Here is a 15090-nt window from a genome sequence, read left to right as displayed (position 1 = left end):
TTTTGGATCGGTACGTTAGGTGAGGGGACGCCACAGCATCGGACCCGGAGTCACATCCGATCTCCCCCATAGAAGCTTTCTCGATGGAGTACTACCGGTAGTCTTTTTTCCACTTTACCAAGCACTACCAAAGTGCAGCGGCTTCAGCAGCGATGACACGTCTCAGCATCATGAGTTCGACACCAAACTACACTGGAGCTTTGATCTCGAAACATGCAGTAGGACACCCTTGAGTGGTTGAGGCAAGCTCTCGCCTCAGAGCTTGTCGCACCAAGAACCGAACAGTGCCATCGAATGCACTGATCACGTTGCCATATTCAGAATATGGTAGACCGGTACAACGCCGCTTTATTTTGCTTCCGCACGATGGCCATCTTTGCCGATGCGGTTAGTTCGAGTACACACGTCCTAGAAATCCTGTCGCCGCCGCCTTATCCTGAATTTGTTTCGTTGCTGCAAGTCAGTTGGATGTCGTTTTGGGAAACGCTTGGGTATTACCCTCTGTGTCGAAACGACATTGGCATTGGAACGTCATCCACAAACGAAGGGGTGGGTCAAGCAAGATGCATCTCCAGCCGCTCGCTACCTTTGCCGCCGCCCCCGTCGCCAACTTACCGACGGGGTAGATCGTCCGTACGATCTTGACCCTGGAAGCTGTGTGACCAAAGACCTTTGATACAGTCATTTGAATTGCACGTGGATGCCACAATTGTTTCCGTTCCAAACTTGAATATCCCCAAATTAGACGTGCGACTACTCCAACGATTCATCTAACTCGAGGGACACCGCAAAATTTAAGAGTAATAACTCTACACTCGTTCAATCAGGTGTCGGCAGGACTGTGGTCGACGCCACACGCACAGGCGTCGCAATCAAATTACTCATCCCAAATCACTCTTGCGTCCGCCGCAGCGGCCGTACAAGAAGTTGCCGTGACCTGTCATCGCCCCACCGTGGAAACCGAACGAATTTTATGGAAAATCGAGTCCCCTTGAACGAACGTGCAACCTTTGGATAAGGTTCCACGCTTTGTCGAATACTTGTCACAGAGTGTGGTGAGCATTTTTCAAATCCTCGCTGACTGAGCAAGGCCGACGGAATTGTCATGCGTTGGGCTTTCCTACTGCTTGTGGGCATCGTCGCGTACACGGCGACGGCCCAGCAACTTCTGACGTCGTACGTCCGCGTGCAATGGAACGCGACCAACTTGACGACAATCGAAGCAAACGAGGGCTTGTTGCGGTCGTCCGTCGTGCAGTTCCTCGCCCCCAACATCACAGCCAACGTCACGTTTCTCGAAATCCGGGCGTTTAACGCCAACATCTCGGCGTCGCAAAATTTTACGATTGAATTTGCCGTCCAAGCAAATGCGTCGGCAGCCACCGCGACGTCGTTCCTCACGACTTTGCTCAACACGACGTCCACGACAAACAACCTCACGCGCGCCATCACGACGACCATTCCGAACGCCGCCGTCGTGTGCGACGTGGGGGCATCGCCGTCCTCCACGCGGCTACGCATTGCCCCGACACCCCCGACGCTGACCGACTTGGCCGCGAATGCATCCTACGTGTTTACCAACTTGCGATACCAAGGGGCTCCCAATGCCAACGCAACCAACTTCACTGGCACGTCATTCTCGCTCGCCCAGCTCACGCGAATGCGGTATGCGTTCTACTCGCTGCTCGGCATCAAGAACGATGAAGAAGCGACGGTCGTGCAGGTCGTCAACGCGACTGTGAACGCTCGACGCGAAACAAATGTACTTGTATTTTTTCGGTTCAACTCGACGTCCCGCTTGGCCAACACGACGATCACCACGCTGACCAACGGCACCACAACAGGAAACGCCACCACAACGTTGGCCGATGCCATGGCATTGTTCAACTTTACTGCCCGAAATTACAACTTGACCGTGAACGTGCCGTGGACTCCGGCGTCGAGCAACTGGTGGATCGTCGACGCGACAAATGCGACGAATGCGACCGCAAACGTTACGACCACGACAAACACTACAAGTTCCACCAACGCGACGGCTGCCCCGACCCCCGCGAACACGACGAAGGCTCCCGCCATTATCTACACACCTGCCCCCACAACTACCGCGATTGTGTATCCCACAACGAAACCTGTACCAACGACGCCGCAACCGACGGCACCACTGCCCACGACCATCGTGCCTCAGTTGGACGGAGGCCTTGTCCCGTTTCCGTTCATTTACGCGTTCAACGTGACGGCTGCCGCGCAAGCGCCAGTGTACACCCAACCAGGGGTGTGCGGAGGTAACAATCAGTTTTGCCTCCACTTGAAATGGATCGTGGAAGACCCGAGAGACGCGTACGTCCTGGCCCGCATCAAAGGCCAGCAATTCATCAATTCGTCCGTACTCGCGAGCTCGTACGGCCCTGCCTTCAGCGCCAACACGTCAAGCGTGTGGACGCTCTACGACATTCCTCGCTCGTCCGTGATTCTGGATCTGGTGCGGTCTTCAGATCTGGCGCTCGTCTCGATTGATATCTCGGTCAGTCTTTACTCCAACTACCACAAAACAACCTAACTCCAACGTGTAGGCCAGTTTGCTCAGCCCCAACTCTGCCACGTCGACAGTGACTAGCACAAGCAACCGCAACATCTATGTTCGCTACGCTGCCACCCCAATTAGTGCCAAGGAATTGGTTCTTGAACTGCGCGTCGTTGTGGGGACCCCTCCTCCGGTCGTCACCCAGACTTTGGTATGTGTGTCCCATGCCATTTCGCCTGCCATGGACGTGAGGCTAACGACGTGGTTGCTTGTAGCAAGACGAAGGGTGTGCGTACTGCACCAAGCTCGCGTCCCAGTGCGCCAAGGATCCCATGTGCTCTGCCATCAAGCTGTGTGTGGACAACGCGACATCGGTGTGGGACCAAACCAACTTGATTTTGAACGGCGACTACGGCGACAGCCTCAATACGACGTTGGCCACTGCGGCGTGCTACAGCAGCCCAAGCTTCCCGTTTGACATGTCGACGACAGGGCGTGATCTCTACAACAAGTACATGGCGTGCATGATAACGCGGTCGTGCCCGTTTGGTTCGTCAGTTCAAATCCACGTCGTCCACTCTTTTTTTGGCCTCATCAACGATGTAACTAGTGGTCGACGGGCCGTCGAAACTCGTGTGGCAAACGCCAACGCCAGGATGGATCCAAATTCAGCTCCTTCCGTGGTCGCTCCCGTACTTCGGGACGCTTGAGCTTTCTCTGTCGTACGGCAACTCACCCCCCTGCCCTGTCGTCCTCTCCAACGACAACACGACGGCCAACCTGACGCAGCAACTAGCCACTTGCATCCTCAACGATTGCGAAGTCATTGTTCTCGCCAACACGACGAATGTTACGACAATCGACATTGTGTTCACAAACCACATCGGCCCGATGCCCGAGCTATCGTGGACGCCGACCCCAGTCCTGCCCTACATCGACGCGGCTTTCGCAATTATTCCCAAGCTCGCGTCGTCGTCGGCGCTCGCGCTCATGCCTGTGAACGACCCCGTGACGAACCCTGCGACGCCTCAAAGTACGTCCTCCTCCTTGTCCGCCAACGGATGGCGGTGGTTTACAAAGTGGGCGCGTTTGTGACCATCTCTTTCCTAGACGCGTGTTCGTCGTGCTGGCTCGAGTTCCTTCAGACGTGTTTGCTGGACGAAGGCTGCAACGTCTACATCAACTGCATCATGAAGGGGTCCTTCGAGTCGATTGCTACACTAATCCAGTTTGGCCGAACCGGGGCGACGTTCAACTTGTCCCCGTCCATTTTGTCGTGCTCGGACCCGACAGCACCGACGTGGGCCTCGTGGCGATATCTGCAAAAGGCCAGCCAGTGCTATGCCAAACAACAATGCCCAGTCGCATCGCAAGGCGGGAAGGACATTGTGTGGCAGGTTCCCAACCGCACGCAGTCGATCTCGTACACGCTGCCGTTCGACCCCACGACTTCCGACTCACCGCCCCAGTTCATGTTTCGAAACCAACTCGACTACAACTGGAACGTCATGTACGGGGGGGTGAAGGACTTTGGGTCGATTTTGCCCACAATCTTGGACATCCCCGATGTCGTCGTAAGCGACCCGACCAACGCCACCAACCCCGTCGATGGGTCGTTCACGTACTCGTGGCTCGTCACGTATCCGTCCTATGCTGGGTTCCTCCCGACCTACTACATTGGGGACTTTGGCGGGAACGTCCTCACAATCCTCAACGACGCCCCCCCAAGCGCCCTCCTTGTCGTCCAAAACAAGACGTGGAACGCCACGGCATGGAACTCGGCTCTGTTCTAGCGAGGTCCCTCTATCATCTGCATCCTAACCAGTACTACATACGCTAGCACCTTCACGGCCGTGATTGCTTGCATCGTCGAACTGGCTTGGCCACAGCGTACTCTTAGCAAACAACTTCATCTCGTGCATCCACCTCCAACCTGTTGGAGCAGCAACACCGCCGAGATTTCCCCTGTTCGAAGTTGGACTACTATTAGCCAATCACATCGCTGGCCAGTCGTCCAGATTGAATATTAGCCAATCTGAAAGCACATTTCAATGATTCACACAGTATATCAACCAATCAAATCGCACATGCAAACAACTCATATTTTTGCAGCCATGGCGATGCCACGCGGGGGTCCCAAATGGGCCAGACACGTAGCGATGCGATGGAAAAGGAGGAGCATGCAAGAAAATAGGGCCCCAACGATCATAACCCCCCGTCCGTCTGGTTCCCCCGGTCTTGGACACACAAGGGAGGCACGACTGCAAGTTGGTGCGATCGAGCTAGGTCGACCCGGCCACAACTCACCTCGAGGGATCCCCGTTCCCCCTCCGCCGCGCCCCTCCCCCGACAACCACACGTGCGTCGTCACGAGTATTGGTCACACAAGCTTGAACTGACGGGCCAACGCGCCCCGTCGTTGCTGTACGTTTGAATAAAATCAGTATTTTTAATCGAGTCGATTTCGTTTCAATACTCAGATATAGTCATTTCTGTAACCTAAAGGTACGACAAACACATTTTAATGCGGGACATGGGACATCATCCCACTGTGCGGGGGGATGTTGGCAAGGGCCTGTTGCCTCGAAGGGGATGGTTTCGAGTTTCTCTCCACTCCACGCTGCAGGATCTGGACATCAAGGACAGCGCATAAGAGTTTGAGGACTGGACGTTGTCGAAGCGCAACCAACGCGCAAAGCGCGCAGCTTGGAACTACACAAACGATGTCGATTGCCAACTGCTTTTCATGCAACAAAGAGGCGTTGCGGACCTACCCAAGGTGGTACTCATAAACCGGCCTCCAAAGCGGTCGACTTCAATAATCAGTATAATCCAGACCCGAGCCACCGACTCGCGACAGCTGGATCACCTCGGACCGCATGGGACCATCGGACGCGAGGCTTGTCGATCACATGGCAGGCGGGCCGCCGTCGGATGCGGTATGCACGCAGCTACCCGATCTTTTCGCGTTTCCCGCCACCACCCACGGCGTCCCAAGCGGTCGCTTTCGCCCCTTGCGCGGGTTTGCTGGTATGGAGTTGACAGTCATGCCAATCCTCTTTGAAACAATGCAGGTGTACTAACCAACATCAATTAAGTTAACGTTTACGCCACGCTGAAACACATCTATTTCGTTTTCTGATTCGCCTGCCCGCGTCTTCCGTTCACTTTTGCCGACGCATGTGGCGCAAGCACAGCCCGTCTGCACTCTCTTGGATTGCAAGGCGGTTGCACCCTCCTTCCTTGCACACCAAGTCCTTGCGATGGTTCTCGCATAGTCCGCCGCCGCGGTCTGTTCGGCCACAATCGGCCACTCCACACAAGCGCGAACCCCCGTGCTTGGCACACAAATTAGCACGCTGGGCACCGCTGGAGCAACCAGGGACCGAGCAGCGTCGGCCTCCGCCGTGCCTTCTACACAGACCACCGCCTTGGGAACTCTTGTTGCAGTCGACGACGGTGCATCGGGCGCCGCCACCGTGGGCCTTGCACAACCCGTGCGACTGGGCGCTCTTCTCGCAATCAAGGATGCTGCATCGCTTGCCACCGCCGTGACTGATGCACAAACGCTTGCCCTGGTTGCCTTTCGGGCACCCGACGACACTGCACAGTCGAACGCCGCCGTGGTCTTTGCAATAGCCACGGTACGAAATCGTTTTCACGCAACCGTCGGCGAAACACTGACCTGGGCGTTCTGTCGTGGGGATCTGGACAACGTCGATGCCGTCCCCGTAGAGTGCAGCAAGCGACGGTTTGACATCGACGGTCGTGTCAAACCAAAAGTCCTGTGCACATTCGAGGGACAGCGCCTCGAATTCGTACTGGCCGGTGCCGGTTACGGTGTACGACGACGACGAGAACGGAATCGGCTCGAGCTGGCTCGCGTCAAAGCATTGGAACCCTTCGATGTGCACCAATGGGCCAAGATCCACGTCTGGGTTGACGTAGCCTTTAGTCATTTGGGGATTACTTGACAGGTACGACGGGTACATGGGCGTCGCGGGCGCGGGCAGGACGTGATCCATGCGTTGGTCGACATGGTGGTGGTAGTAGACGTGTCCCATGCTGGTACAAGTTGAAAAATGAACACTCCGAAAGACTGCATCTTCCCTAGACAGGTGTCGACAGGTTAACCACGGCTGGCGGGTGTGTCACCTGGCGGAGGTCACTTGTATTTTTGTATGCCATACTAACCTCAAGTCAGTCGCATGGTGCAACAACTGGTGTAGACGCTACCACGTGGTGGATGCATTCCGTTAGCCGATTCCATTCTGTTAGCCAAGGTCGGATTTGAACCATACTGCACTAACCGACATTGGACTAGGATAACTCAAGCAAGGAATCCTGTGGCGCATGGCTCTTGTGTGCTGGACGTCCGTTGCCTGCGTAAGCCGCAGCGTGGAAAGAGTGGCATGGGGGAGCGTTGTGGGGGCAACTGAAAACAGGCGACAGGGTATCGCCACCCACGTCGTGGTCGTCATTGGAGTTATCATCGCTGACAGACACACCATCGATGGCAGCGAATTCGATAACGAATTGAACCAAAGACGGTTTTGCCCATTCATGCCGAGCTTTCTCGTAGTAGGAAGCGCCACTTGCTTGTCAAGAGCTATCTTCTGCATGAGACAAGGATTGGAGGCTTGTATGGGAGGGATGCAAGATGGGGGCTGAATCGATACTTTCGTGGCTTGCTGCTCGTGCAGATGCATTGGTCTACCGCTTTAAAGCATACGCACTCGTTCGCGGCGAATCTGCGACCGCCGCCCCATTTCAGTGCCTTTCGATAGAGGCCCCCCATACCTCCGTCAAGAACGTGCCGCATCCACCACACATTGGACCATCCTCGATATGGAGACAAAGGTCGATCGCATGGCAATACGTATCTGCAACGTTCAAGGACTCTTGCGCTTTTGCAAACGACTTACTCAGAAAGGTGAGTGGTTGGCACAGCTGCACTCACACCTGCCACGTTGTATAGTTACTGTAGTGGCCCATGGGAGTCGGCACTCGAGGGCTCGATGACCTCTCCACGGCCAAAATGAAGGCATCCACATTGGATTACAACTATGAATAGGTACGTTTGCACCCGTGCTTTGTGTCTCTGTGCAAACTCCTGAGACAGCACATCACGACAATCTAATTAAGAGTCCGTGGTGATACCAACAATGTTCTACTGCAATAGAATTGCTGTCGAGGCACTGCCGCACCACCATCCCCGGATCAACGTGAATACGATGAACTTCGACGTGTGGGATTTGAAGGAGGGGGTGCGGCGGTGCATACTGTGTATGCCACCCGTCATCCTCTAGCCCCCCAGTTCCCCCATCGTCATAGTTGGACGGAGCCCCCAGCGCACGAGGTGGGAACCCACCTCCCCCTCGGAGTTGGCGGCAACGGTGACGTACACATCATTACAACGCGGCGACAGGAACTGGATTAGGGTACAAAATTCGTCGGGAGTCGAATAAAAATTACCAAACAATAAAACCCACGTCATATTTGTGTTTATCGTCGACCTAATTGGTTTTCATCTGAACTCTGTGTTCCCATGGGCACCTGGATTGCAAGAAAGAAATCCCTGCACGGGGCTCCCTCATCGGCACCCATGGTGCTGCTTGCACAAGAATACACAAAATATCTCTGCCACGTACCGGTGTGCACACAATTCTCGTCGGTTGTGTTGTAGTTGCGAAATACTTTTTGGGTGGGTTTGTCCTTACGAGGTTTTATTGCGTTAAATATGCGGCTATGCTTAGTTACGACAGTGGGACGTCATTTCCATTGTAAACTTGGCCGCTCTTGCGCATCACTTTCCCAGAGTTGGATACAGTCTCAGGGATGGGCCTTCCTCGACAAAGCACATCGCGCGGGCGCTTCTCCGCATTGTACATCTCAGACGGACGCGTTGGGGTCATGCACTGCCTTTTACCAACAATTTGGCTGCTTCTTGACCAGCCTTACATGCATGGGGCGTGTGAAGCACGTGGGGGGCGACCGAGTGTGTTCTTGTTGGGTCGAGTGTCCATCACACCTTGATGAACATGCCTCGCAAACGTCAGCGTGTTTCGTCGTAGTTCAGCCCCTCCGACGCATCATGGGTCTTTTTGTGAACCCGTTGAAGTGTACCTGTGTTGGCAGCTTTCCAACACAGGTAGCCAAGTGATCTCACCATGATTGTTAGTTCACGATCCATCATAGTCTAGAAAGCAAGCAGACTACAGGTTCAGTAATCTACCCTCCAGGGTCTGCATCGTACGACGCCACTTCGGCGCTTGCTCCATTTTATCATCCCGCATGGCGGCGCCCTGTCCAACGCAAGCAGCAATTCCGTTGATTCGCCGCGCAGCAACTACATGCAGCAGTAGACTACCCACTCCACGTACAGAACATTCACGTTGCAAACAGAACTCATTGTCACATGCACTTGGGACACCAATTGCGCCTGGCTCTTCCAACTGCTTGTTCTACGGGCCAAGCAATACCCGTCGCGATCGGAGACGCTCCGGAGCCGCGTTTGCGACACACGACGTCTCAGAGTCTTTCCCCTCGGCGTGTACTGTCACAATGCAGCACTTTGCCCGCCATTTCCGGCACATATCGTCACGCCGGGCGCCACATCCGTCAACCCGGCACCGTCGTCCCCCTCCTTGTGATCTCTTGTCGCAGTTGGGAAAGGTGCGCCACCGCCGTCGTGTGCTTCGCATGACCGTGTGACTGCGCTGATTTTTTAATATGCACCGCTTGCCCCCGTCGTGCGCAATGGACGGTACTTCTCGTTGATCGACGATGAAGCCTTGAATTCCTCGATGGTTTCGAGGCGCCATGGAGGGTCTCCGGCAAGTGGTATTCGACTGGAGGCATGGAGTAGAGATGACGTGCGGAAACGTCGACGGCTGTGGGCAAAAGCCTTCGATCCATCACGACTTGCAAGTGGTGCAGTTCATGCGCCGCTTTGAGCGCCTCTCGATCGCTCACAAACATCCCGGTGGTGCATGAACATGGCAATGGCAGTTGCTGTCAAGGGGCCGTAGTCGTCCTCGGGGGTTGAATTTATAAACTTACTTGCGTTTGTCGTCGCGCCGCTGGACGCGTCGTGGGATATGCATCTGGGTGTTGGTGGTGGTCGCGGTGCATCTCCAAACACGAGGGATTCCCTAGTAGTGTGTGTAGGCAGTCTTTGTGCAATGGACTGCCGCGACAAACCAAACGGACAAGGCGTTGTCCACGTAAATTCCTTCAACAAGAAACATCAGCGTTCATTGCTGTGCCCACGATCTTGCGCCGGCGCGAGTTGGGGCAATCGCCGCCCTCCAGAGTAAGCATTCGCTCCGTCGCTATCTTCGACTACGATACAGGAATCCCACGGCATGGAAGCACGTTTCAATGGCGTAGAAAGGGCGTCTCGTTGGCTAGGACCCACCGGCTCTGTGGGCCTTTCCGCGAACTTAGTCCATATCTCTGCGGTGGCACACGCCGACGGGCGACCCGCGCGACTTTTGAAAACCTTGAGGATACTGGGTGAAATTTTGAAATTTGACGTGCGCATCGTCGGGGGCATGATTCGTGTCCATGCGACAGGGCGGCACTCGAAGATGCCTCAATGGAGTAGGGAAGGACAAGGTGGACTCATGTTTTGATCCACACTGGTTGACGTGTCGCCGTTCATTCGAACAAATCTTGCTTGACGTCCATTAGCCCAACGGTCGCTCGACAGACCATGCGTCAGCTCTCCCAATTCAACGTCTACCACGTCCACGTGGCCAACGTGGCATCTGGCTCTAGAGAGTTTGCAACTGAGCTGGCGGGCGGTCCATCCTTCGACCATATCACGGCAGCAATTGTTGAATGGATGCTGCATGGGGTGGGGTGTTTGCGGCCCTGCACGGTTGCCGAAACGGGACGAGGACTTTCCGAACGTGCATTGCTTGGACTGCTACGTCGTCGTGAGTGGTGTATGTCGATAGCGTACGGTAGTCCACCAAGGTAGGACGATACCAACGACAATTTCACATACAACTTTGGGACTCGATAGCGACGACGTGGAATCCGGTAGCGCGACGGATGACGGAGCGCACAAATCTGCCGCTCCATCGTGTGACGTCACAACAACTTCGGCATCATACGCGAGAAATGGCTGGTCTGCTCAGTTTTTTTGGCGGGGGGATCGCTTTTGTCCAGTTGAAACAGCGAGCTGTCGAAATCGCCATGCATGAATGCAACCAATTACGGCAGATGTCCGTTGTACTTGATTCGGACTCAATCAACCCCCCACCATGCCACATTGGGAATCTCCCTGCATCCCTTCCTGCACAGTGCGCCAGTCGCACAATATGCATGCTATGGCGACAAAAGCTTCGCGACCCGCATGCACGGTCCATAATGATTATTTCACCTAGACGAGGAGTGGTTGGTGGCTCCCAGACAACTCACCCACGGCCGCGCGGCAAGGTTGCACCAGTACAGTCTTGGCCAGCCCATGCAAGAGCCGTTTGGTATTGTGTCACCCGCGCCGTCCGACAGTTTGGGCGACCTCCATTGAACATTGTTGAACATCCAAACATACACCTTCTAGGTCGTTGTTCTGGTCAGCGACTGCAGGACACTTCTCCATACCACAGGGGCGTCCAGGAACGTAGAACAGTTGTGTGCGAAAAGCAAGTCTGGGTGGTTGATGCCATGCGTCGGCGTGCGTCGACGCGGCCAAGTGTATACTCGAATGGCTTCCGCATCTGATAGGTCTCGACCCAATGCGCTTCGTCATCCGAAAGTGGCGCCTCACGCGCTCGTACTATATCTGGTTCCAAATTTATGCGCTGGCAACTGTTTTGGCCGGAGGGCGAGCATAACTTACAGTTTGGCTCGAGGAATATCCGTGTCCCTGTGTCGACACCCATCGAAACGAGCGCCTTTTACATGTCGTCCCCTGGGTCGTCTTCGTCTTGTTCGATGGGGGGTGGCAGGAGCGCCGGCTGGACTACCGCTGGGACTTGTTCCAGATTGATTGCAAAAGGCACGAAGTTGAGGGGGTTGGTCCCCAGCGTTGTCGCTCGGTTGTGGCGATGGGTATTCAGGAACGTCAGGAAGGCCTGCCAGCACGAGAGCTCCCCTGCCGCTCCGTCTTGGGGGAACAGGACCTACGGCATGTTCAACACAGACTTGGACGATTTGCAATCGAGGGCTGACCGCGAGGGTGCGACAGATCTGGACAAACTTTTCGAACGAAATCACGACGGTGTACGAGTGGCCGTTGATCCAGTTGATTGCTTCGCACACGTGGTAGAGAGCGGACGTGGAGCACAGCAGCGTCGGTGTCAGCGCAAAGTCTGTCGCGAGTTGACTGAGTGTTTGGAAGGTCATCAGTTTGAATCGAGAGTCGCTGCTGTAGAACCGATGGAGGGTTTGCAGCTGGACGCGATTGCCCGCGACGAGGGCGACAACTTGGGGGTTGCTCGCCATCTTTGCCTCTATGTCTTTGTACCTGCATCATGCGTGAGCAACTTCACCGGAACACGACAGGGGCCTCACAGCTTGACGTTTTCGGCCATTTTACTTGCGAGGCGCCGCAGCAGCGGCAACATGTATTCGGTGCAAAACCACGCGTCGACGTCGTCGATGGCAGCCTCCACCTTTTCATCCAAACCCGCCACTGCGCGCTCGCCCACGTTGACCATGGCCTTGTAGAACCCCGAGATGAGCATCATCGACTCCTTCGACGGCGCGTCCGGGCCTTTGACATGCAACTGAGTACTACAATGTTCCGAGTGGCATATGCGCCTTACGGGTGTCGGGGGTCGCCAAGAGTGTAAAGATCATGTCGGCAGCATGCAGCTTCAACGGCGGGGGAGTGGACCCTGGTGCGCCCCCTGGGTTTGGCAACAGCCCCGCGTCCTTGAGAAGCACTCGAAACTGCGCCTTCCTACACACTCCTTTCGTGACGTGGGGACCCGTCCCTGTCAACGTACGACATTCCCACAACATTGAACGGGTCAAGCAACGTCAAGTAGTAGTGGAAAATGCCATTGTAGATCCGCTGGGCGCCAGTCATGTCGAGTTTCAAGCTGCGTTTTGAGCCGGGCAATCTCGTCTGGTTGCTGGAGGTCGTCGAGTCGTAGCGAATGAACGAACCCAAGAACAGGTTCAAGAACGGTTCGTCATCGCAGAGCTTGGTGAGGTCGTCCGCGTCGCCGTCCGAGGTTTCGTTGTCCACGTCTTGGATCGTGTGCATCGACATCTTCATCATTGATCCTAGTCGACGTGCACACGTCAGGGGGCTGTGCGCTTGGTGAGCGAATGCTCCACCTCGCATGGACGGCGGTTTGTGTTTGGCCTTGACAAACGACGACTTGGGCAGGAGCGTCTTGAGTTCTTTTTGGTGCATTTCCTCTCGACGCGCTTGGATCGACGCCTGAAATGCTTGAGTCGCCGCCGCCGTGAGCGCGAGTTGCCGCGCTCGTTCTTGTTCGAGTCTCTACAGTCAGTTCACGGCGTTTCGTCATGTGCTATAGTTGCTTTGGTACCTCGGCCAGCGCATCGCGCGATTTGTTGAGTTCATCCCACAACTCCTGGGCGTGCTGCGACGTGTGCGCTTGAGCATCATGCTGCAGCTTTTGAATTGCCTCAGGCTCTTCCCACTGCGACTCGCCTGTCAGGGTGTTCTTGTAATAGATGGCTTTCGACCCTGGATCTTGGACGACCATCCATTCCAATTGAGTACTTGCGACGACCGAGATCGTTTTCTTCTTCTTTTTGACCCAAACATAATCTCCTCCATCGTCATCCTACTCCACGCTTGCGTGAAATCCATCGACTTCCCACGGGAAGGGACCAACACGTACGGGAGGATGTGCCAACGAGTCGGCAACTGCGTGTGAGGTCCTTGTACTTGTAGCTCCCTCGGCGCCGTTCAGATCCGGCGACGCCACGTATCTACGTACGCAAAATCTCGCGTGTGCCACAGACGATAATGTAACAAGCGTCATGAACCCCTCTGGCATTTCCCACTGACATTTCCCCGTCAAGTTGTTGTAAAAGAAGACGTAGCCGCTGTCGGTGTCCATGCATTCGCTCCACTCGCTCGATGTTTGCGGGCGATTCTCATGCCGGGCGTTGGCGGGGTGGAACCACGTCGACGCCGTTTCCTACCATATCGACGAAGGTTGCCAAGTTCGTGGCTGGAATTCATGCCAAAACGATGAGATCATGACTACTTACTGCATCCTTGATTGCTTTTTGTAGCTGGTCCACGCACGCCTATGCATTTCGATTCGGTCGAATCGATTCGATAACTCTCCTGTCAACGAAGTCCACACGTTGTCGTACCGTGTGGTGATTGTTGACAGCAAGATCAATAGCTGTGAGCCCGCGGGCATTTCGGGCAAACACGTCCGCACCATACTTGATGAGGATCTACAAAGGCGATTGGCAAAGCGGCATTTTCGGCCGGGTGCATCGAAGCTACCTCGAGACTGCCAATGCTGCCGTTGCAGGCAGCAGCGTGGATCGGTCGATCGCTGCGATCGTCTTCTTGCTCGAGCATCCACGAGTGTACTTGGTAGTTCCACTGGCATAGGAACTCGACGCAGTCGACGCGGTTTCGCGTGCACGCGACAAAGAGCGGAGTTCGGCCGAGTTTGTCGCCTTGGAGCAGATCGTCGCCATGGCTGACGAGAATTTTCAAACACGCGGGGGTTTTTGTGATGTGGCTCGGGCGAAACCCCTTAGCGTTGCGAACGTGGGGGTTCGCGCCCGCTTCCAGCAGGACCTACAGCAGCACGACAGGGAAGTGTGACAACACTTTTCTTGTCCATGTAGAGCGAGGATCTTAGCCCCGTCGTGGCATGCTATTTCAATGCGACCTACCTCGAGGCAAGCTTCCCACCCAAAAAAACAGCTCACATGAACCGGAGTGTCCAATTGCGAGTCAGGCATGTCGATCCACTGAGGTCGCTTCTCAATCAAGAGTTTGGTGCACTCGGCTTGGTTCGACGCACACGCGTAGAAGAGCGGCGTACGGTGGTGTTTGTCCTGGGCCACGAATCCCGTGTCCTGGATTAGAATGGCCAAGCACGACGTGTGGCCTGCGTATGCTGCAAAGTGCATACTCGGCATGTCCTTGCTGCCTGTGCACCGACTGCACACCGTGTCCGCCACAGGTTTCACGGAGGTGCGACGGGTTTCTGCCGGTGTCGCTTGTTTGTTTCCTTTGTCTAGCTTCGTCAAAGCCGTGTACGAGTTGATTTTGTACATAGCTTTCTGGACGACCGGGGTCGGTTTGACAACGGCTGGTTTCGTCTCGTCGTCTGAGTCGCCACCACTTTCACTTACGTCGTGGTCAACCAACGCGTCGTCCATGAGCTGTTTTGTCGAAATATCATGCTCCTTGACCAGCGCCCCCGGCGTCGGGGCTGTGCGCATGGATGGACTGCGTGGCCGCGACGATTGTGACCGCAACAGTTACACGACGAAACTGCCCGTAACAGAGCAGCCGAACAATTGGGGACGCTACTGGCGCCATCAATTGCATTGGTCGCTGTTAGTGTCAACCTTTTCAGCGTGGAGACCAAGTCATG

General features: G+C 55.2%; 3 protein-coding genes across 11 annotated transcripts; 1 reads left to right on the top strand and 2 right to left on the bottom strand.

Annotated features, from left to right (window-relative positions):
* The first annotated feature begins 1059 nt into the window (after positions 1 to 1059).
* Positions 1060 to 4517, top strand: H310_08107 (hypothetical protein). The gene is made up of 5 exons (XM_008873745.1): positions 1060 to 2521; positions 2571 to 2732; positions 2797 to 3070; positions 3132 to 3554; positions 3632 to 4517. The coding sequence occupies exons 1-5, from the start codon at positions 1106 to 1108 to the stop codon at positions 4312 to 4314; spliced, it is 2958 nt and encodes a 985-aa protein (XP_008871967.1). The 5' UTR covers positions 1060 to 1105; the 3' UTR covers positions 4315 to 4517.
* Positions 4518 to 5603: 1086 nt separating this feature from the next.
* H310_08106 (hypothetical protein) lies at positions 5604 to 6585 on the bottom strand (the record flags this gene model as incomplete). Its single annotated transcript, XM_008873744.1, has 1 exon — positions 5604 to 6585. The coding sequence occupies one exon, from the start codon at positions 6583 to 6585 to the stop codon at positions 5686 to 5688; it is 900 nt and encodes a 299-aa protein (XP_008871966.1). The 3' UTR covers positions 5604 to 5685.
* A 4296-nt stretch (positions 6586 to 10881) lies between these two features.
* On the bottom strand, positions 10882 to 14972 carry H310_08105 (hypothetical protein). Of its 9 annotated transcripts, XM_008873743.1 has the most exons (15): positions 14381 to 14972; positions 13980 to 14282; positions 13841 to 13927; positions 13733 to 13771; positions 13505 to 13659; positions 13357 to 13447; positions 13039 to 13299; positions 12821 to 12989; positions 12484 to 12766; positions 12301 to 12437; positions 12047 to 12248; positions 11705 to 11999; positions 11373 to 11655; positions 11135 to 11315; positions 10882 to 11089 (listed from the first exon to the last, which is right to left on the bottom strand). In XM_008873743.1, the coding sequence occupies exons 1-13, from the start codon at positions 14933 to 14935 to the stop codon at positions 11431 to 11433; spliced, it is 2802 nt and encodes a 933-aa protein (XP_008871965.1). In that variant the 5' UTR covers positions 14936 to 14972; the 3' UTR covers positions 10882 to 11089; positions 11135 to 11315; positions 11373 to 11430. The 9 variants fall into 9 exon arrangements, with proteins under 9 accessions (XP_008871965.1, XP_008871964.1, XP_008871962.1 ...); XM_008873742.1 differs by having other exon boundaries at positions 10882 to 11315; XM_008873740.1 differs by having other exon boundaries at positions 10882 to 11315; positions 13357 to 13659.
* Between the last annotated feature and the right edge of the window lie 118 nt (positions 14973 to 15090).

Source organism: Aphanomyces invadans, assembly GCF_000520115.1.
Source record: "Aphanomyces invadans strain NJM9701 unplaced genomic scaffold supercont1.16, whole genome shotgun sequence".
In the NCBI taxonomy this organism is placed as follows: Eukaryota; Oomycota; class Saprolegniomycetes; order Saprolegniales; family Verrucalvaceae; genus Aphanomyces; species Aphanomyces invadans.
This window is presented reverse-complemented; position numbering and strand designations above follow the sequence as displayed.

What these genes read in the sequence shown, in the direction of transcription:
- H310_08105 (XM_008873735.1), bottom strand. Translation starts at nt 14,935, where the DNA reads ATGCGCACAGCCCCGACGCCGGGGGCGCTGGTCAAGGAGCATGATATT. An exon ending in GCAGCATTGGCAGTCTCGAG is followed by an intron (nt 13,928 to 13,979) that starts GTAGCTTCGATG and finishes TCGCCTTTGTAG; the next exon opens with ATCCTCATCAAGTATGGTGC. An exon ending in TTCAATGTTGTGGGAATGTC is followed by an intron (nt 12,438 to 12,483) that starts GTACGTTGACAG and finishes AGGAGTGTGTAG; the next exon opens with GAAGGCGCAGTTTCGAGTGC.
- H310_08107 (XM_008873745.1), top strand. Translation starts at nt 1,106, where the DNA reads ATGCGTTGGGCTTTCCTACTGCTTGTGGGCATCGTCGCGTACACGGCG. An exon ending in AACGCGGTCGTGCCCGTTTG is followed by an intron (nt 3,071 to 3,131) that starts GTTCGTCAGTTC and finishes CGATGTAACTAG; the next exon opens with TGGTCGACGGGCCGTCGAAA. An exon ending in GAACCCTGCGACGCCTCAAA is followed by an intron (nt 3,555 to 3,631) that starts GTACGTCCTCCT and finishes TCTCTTTCCTAG; the next exon opens with ACGCGTGTTCGTCGTGCTGG.